Source organism: Clytia hemisphaerica, unplaced genomic scaffold, assembly GCF_902728285.1.
Source record: "Clytia hemisphaerica strain Z4C2 unplaced genomic scaffold, Clytia hemisphaerica genome assembly, whole genome shotgun sequence".
NCBI lineage: Eukaryota > Metazoa > Cnidaria > Hydrozoa > Leptothecata > Clytiidae > Clytia > Clytia hemisphaerica.
This window is the reverse complement of record NW_027103499.1, coordinates 72,936-76,318: the sequence shown is the minus strand read 5'-3', so window position 1 is coordinate 76,318 and position 3,383 is coordinate 72,936. Positions and strand designations below refer to the sequence as shown.

Below are 3,383 nucleotides of genomic sequence, written 5' to 3'. Positions count from 1 at the left end.
ATTATTCTCAGTTTTTTTATACGCTGAAATGGAGAATTTCAACTGCGTGTATACTTTTGAATCACTTTTGTCCAATTAGTTTTTTTATTGACTTGAAAAAAAGTATGCCAAAGTCGAGAGCCTGTGTCATAAGAATATCAGAATTTGAATTCTATACTCTATAAAATTATATCATACTTTAGAGTCAAAATTTAGAAATATTAGTCGGAGTTTTGACGAATGCCGATGATTTCGCAACTGTTATCTTTGTTATGATATAGATAAAAGACTTGAGAAGAGTAGAACAACAGAGACTTTTGACGTTGTTAACAAGGTATTCCCAAGTGGTATATCATCAAAATTTATTGTTTCATTTTATGTTTTAACGAGGCGGCAACGAAGCTAGCAGTGCTTTCTACAAAAATATGAAGGAGAAGGATGCCCAGTCGCTTATATGTTTATGTTCTGACGAAGCCACAGAGACCAGATCATTCTAAAACCTTAAAACCTCATGAGGGGAAAGGAAAATGGAATCAGCATCAGCAAGCCATGTCCGAAACAAATAAGATTTTTTTTAAACAAGATTTCTTAATATTTTACTTAGATTTTTGTAAGAAAACGAGGATAATTTTGACATGTAGCTTAAGAGGAAAATGGAGGCATTATTTTATGTGGCAATAACTTCTTAAAAGCGCTTTTAGTTAAAATTCCTAAAGTCTGGCTTCTTCAACTAGCTGAAAGCGTTGTGTTGCATTCATGTAGTTAAAGCGGGTATACAGTGATGCATTTGAGCATTATACACCTCTTATAATTGCAACAGTAACCATTGAGTTTAAAGCCCTAAGGGCTAGAGTAGAACCTTTCTCAGGCAAGAAAAAGTGAAGCCTTAAAAAATGCGCCGTATTTTCGACGACAGATAGAATCTAGCAATTCCTTTGTTTACAATTGATATATTTTTTTCGAAATTTAGCGGTAAATTTTAGTTTCAATCCGTCATTTGTGTAAAGACCAGGCGAGCCGCTCAAGGCCGCGCAACTTTGGTAGGATTTGTTGGCTTCAAATCCTACCAAAGAGATTGACTTCTAGCCTTCAGCTTCTACTTCATTGACAGTAACCAGAATAGCCCCAAACAGGTTCACAAATATGGCTCCATTACTAGGCTTCCATTACTTCCATGGCCTAGGCTTATTGCCTCCCGAAGCCATATTATGTTGACGTTTTGTGACCCTCCAGACAACACAGATTCTAAGCCCTCTAAATCTCGTTACAAAGGCAGGTGGAGGGTCAACAATATTTGGACTTGGAGGGTTACCAGGTGAGGGTGGTACAATAGGATCAGTTATGTAGTTGGTTTGAGGATCGATAGGTGAATTTCTCTTGGGCGCCGGATTGACGACAGGTGGATTTCGATTGGACGTCAGATCAACAGGTGGTTCCTGTTGCTCTTGGGCAAGGGCTGCATTCGGGTCAGATGGTGGATCAGGATTGATAGGTGGGTTGGTAGGCGTAGGTGGCGGTGTTGGGTCTTCAATAATAATGATTGGAGATGGTGTATTGGCATGTGTATGTGGTGGTGGTGGATCTGGGACTCGAGGGTTGGCATTTTCTCCTTGTTCTACTCGTAAGTTTCTGTTATCTTCTTTCCCCTCCTGACTGGGACTGATCTTTGTCGATTTCGTTTCTCCTTCCTCCTTTCTCCATGTAATCAATTTCCAGACAAACGAACAATTTTATAGTACTGTAAGGTTTTCTTAAAAATTGTTTGTATTTGCTTAGTACAAAATCTTCATCAACATCCGGAAGTTTGTGGACTAACTTTGCGTCTGGATATAAAAGTACATAGTCGTCTGATGGACAAAAGTATTGATCCATTTGTGAATGTTTTTCTAGACCAATTTTTAAAATGTCATCTGAAGTGGCTGATTCATACTTTAATCGTAGAAATTTTAGCGAGAGTAATTTTAGCGTATATTAGCGAGTCAGGAAAATCTTGATTTTTTTTGGATTTATTTTAGCGAATCACGATTTCAAAAAATTTCGCGTGGATAAATTTTAGCGAATACTTGTCTGAGAAAATTTCGCGTGGATTAATTTTAGCGAATCGCCATTTCCAAATAACTTTTTGAGATGTATTTTGGTGAAAGTTCGAGATATAACGGAGGTTCGAGATAAGCGTGTGTTTTTAAGCCTACATTTTCTTACAAAATTCTAGGGACCGACAAAAATAAATATCTTTATTAGTTTTCGCAAAAATCGTAAAAAAAAAGAAGAAAAAAACTGGATTTATTTTAGCGAGTTGCGTTTTTGAAAAATTTAGCGCAGATAAATTTTAGCGATCTGTCGATTCGGCGTGTTTTAGCGAGATTAATTTTAGCGAAAATAGGGAAAACTCGCTAAAACGCTAAAATTAGTCTCGCTAAAATTTCTACGATTAAAGTATATTTCAATTTGCACCCACTTCCCTCTTTCTAACTTTAAAGTGTTTGTTTTTTCATTCAATGAAATGATTCCTACACTTATCGACACCTTTTCATCTTTGTTTTTTTTTTGGCATTTTGAACCTGCAGTGTTTTTGTTGTCCTTTTCTCAGCAACCTTCTTGTTAAATCTTGTTGAAGATTTTTGTTTCTTGAAGTCTTGAAACAAAAGAGTGGCAGAGGATGATGATGATGATGAAGCTCCACATTGGCAATCACTGATGGATTTCCCACACACTTCACAGAACTGAGGTAGTTTGCTGCTACAGTTCCTGCAAAACTGTGCAGATTGATTATCAGTTGATGATATACAATTGCTACAGATCCTCACTGGCGCTATTTTTGTTTTGATTTGTTAACTCGTACAATACTATAATATACTATGATTACGCATTATAGCATAAAATGGAACATTTACAGGAAGTAATTATAATATAGTATATGGTAGTGTAGTATTATTTACGGATCTCAGATTCTACTCAAGCTGAAGCCGAATGAGGAAAAATCTGGAATATTTAGCCTGGACGGATGATTTTTTTAATATTGGTGTCTCAATTTTTTTTTTCGGTGTCTCAATTTATTTTGGCGTCCCATTTTTTTTTATTGCGTATTTTTTTTTTAGTGTCGGATTTTTTTTTTTCACTGTCTCAATTTTTTTGTCATTGTCTCTATTTTTTTTTTGGTGTCACAATCTTTTTTTCGTTGTCTCTATTTTTATTTCGTTGTCTCTATTTTTTTTTTTCGGTGTGTCAATTTTTTTTCCGTGTCTCAATTTTTTTTTCGATGTCTCAATTTTTTTAATTTCAAATTCATTTTTCGGTGTCCCTTTTCGGCCACCATACTTTTATTATACATTTTATATGTAATTTAAAATCTAGAATTTAAATACATTTTGATACCCAATGAATTAGAAATTCATCAAAGTTTT

The 3,383-nt window shown here is 35.2% G+C and overlaps 1 protein-coding gene across 1 annotated transcript; it reads right to left on the bottom strand.

Moving 5' to 3' along the window:
* Window positions 1-1,247: 1,247 nt before the first annotated feature.
* On the bottom strand, window positions 1,248-1,851 carry LOC136798823 (uncharacterized; the record flags this gene model as incomplete). Its single annotated transcript, XM_067055497.1, has 2 exons — window positions 1,796-1,851; window positions 1,248-1,674 (listed from the first exon to the last, which is right to left on the bottom strand). Coding segments are annotated over exons 1-2 (483 nt in total), but the record flags the coding sequence as incomplete, so codon positions are not given.
* Window positions 1,852-3,383: the final 1,532 nt, after the last annotated feature.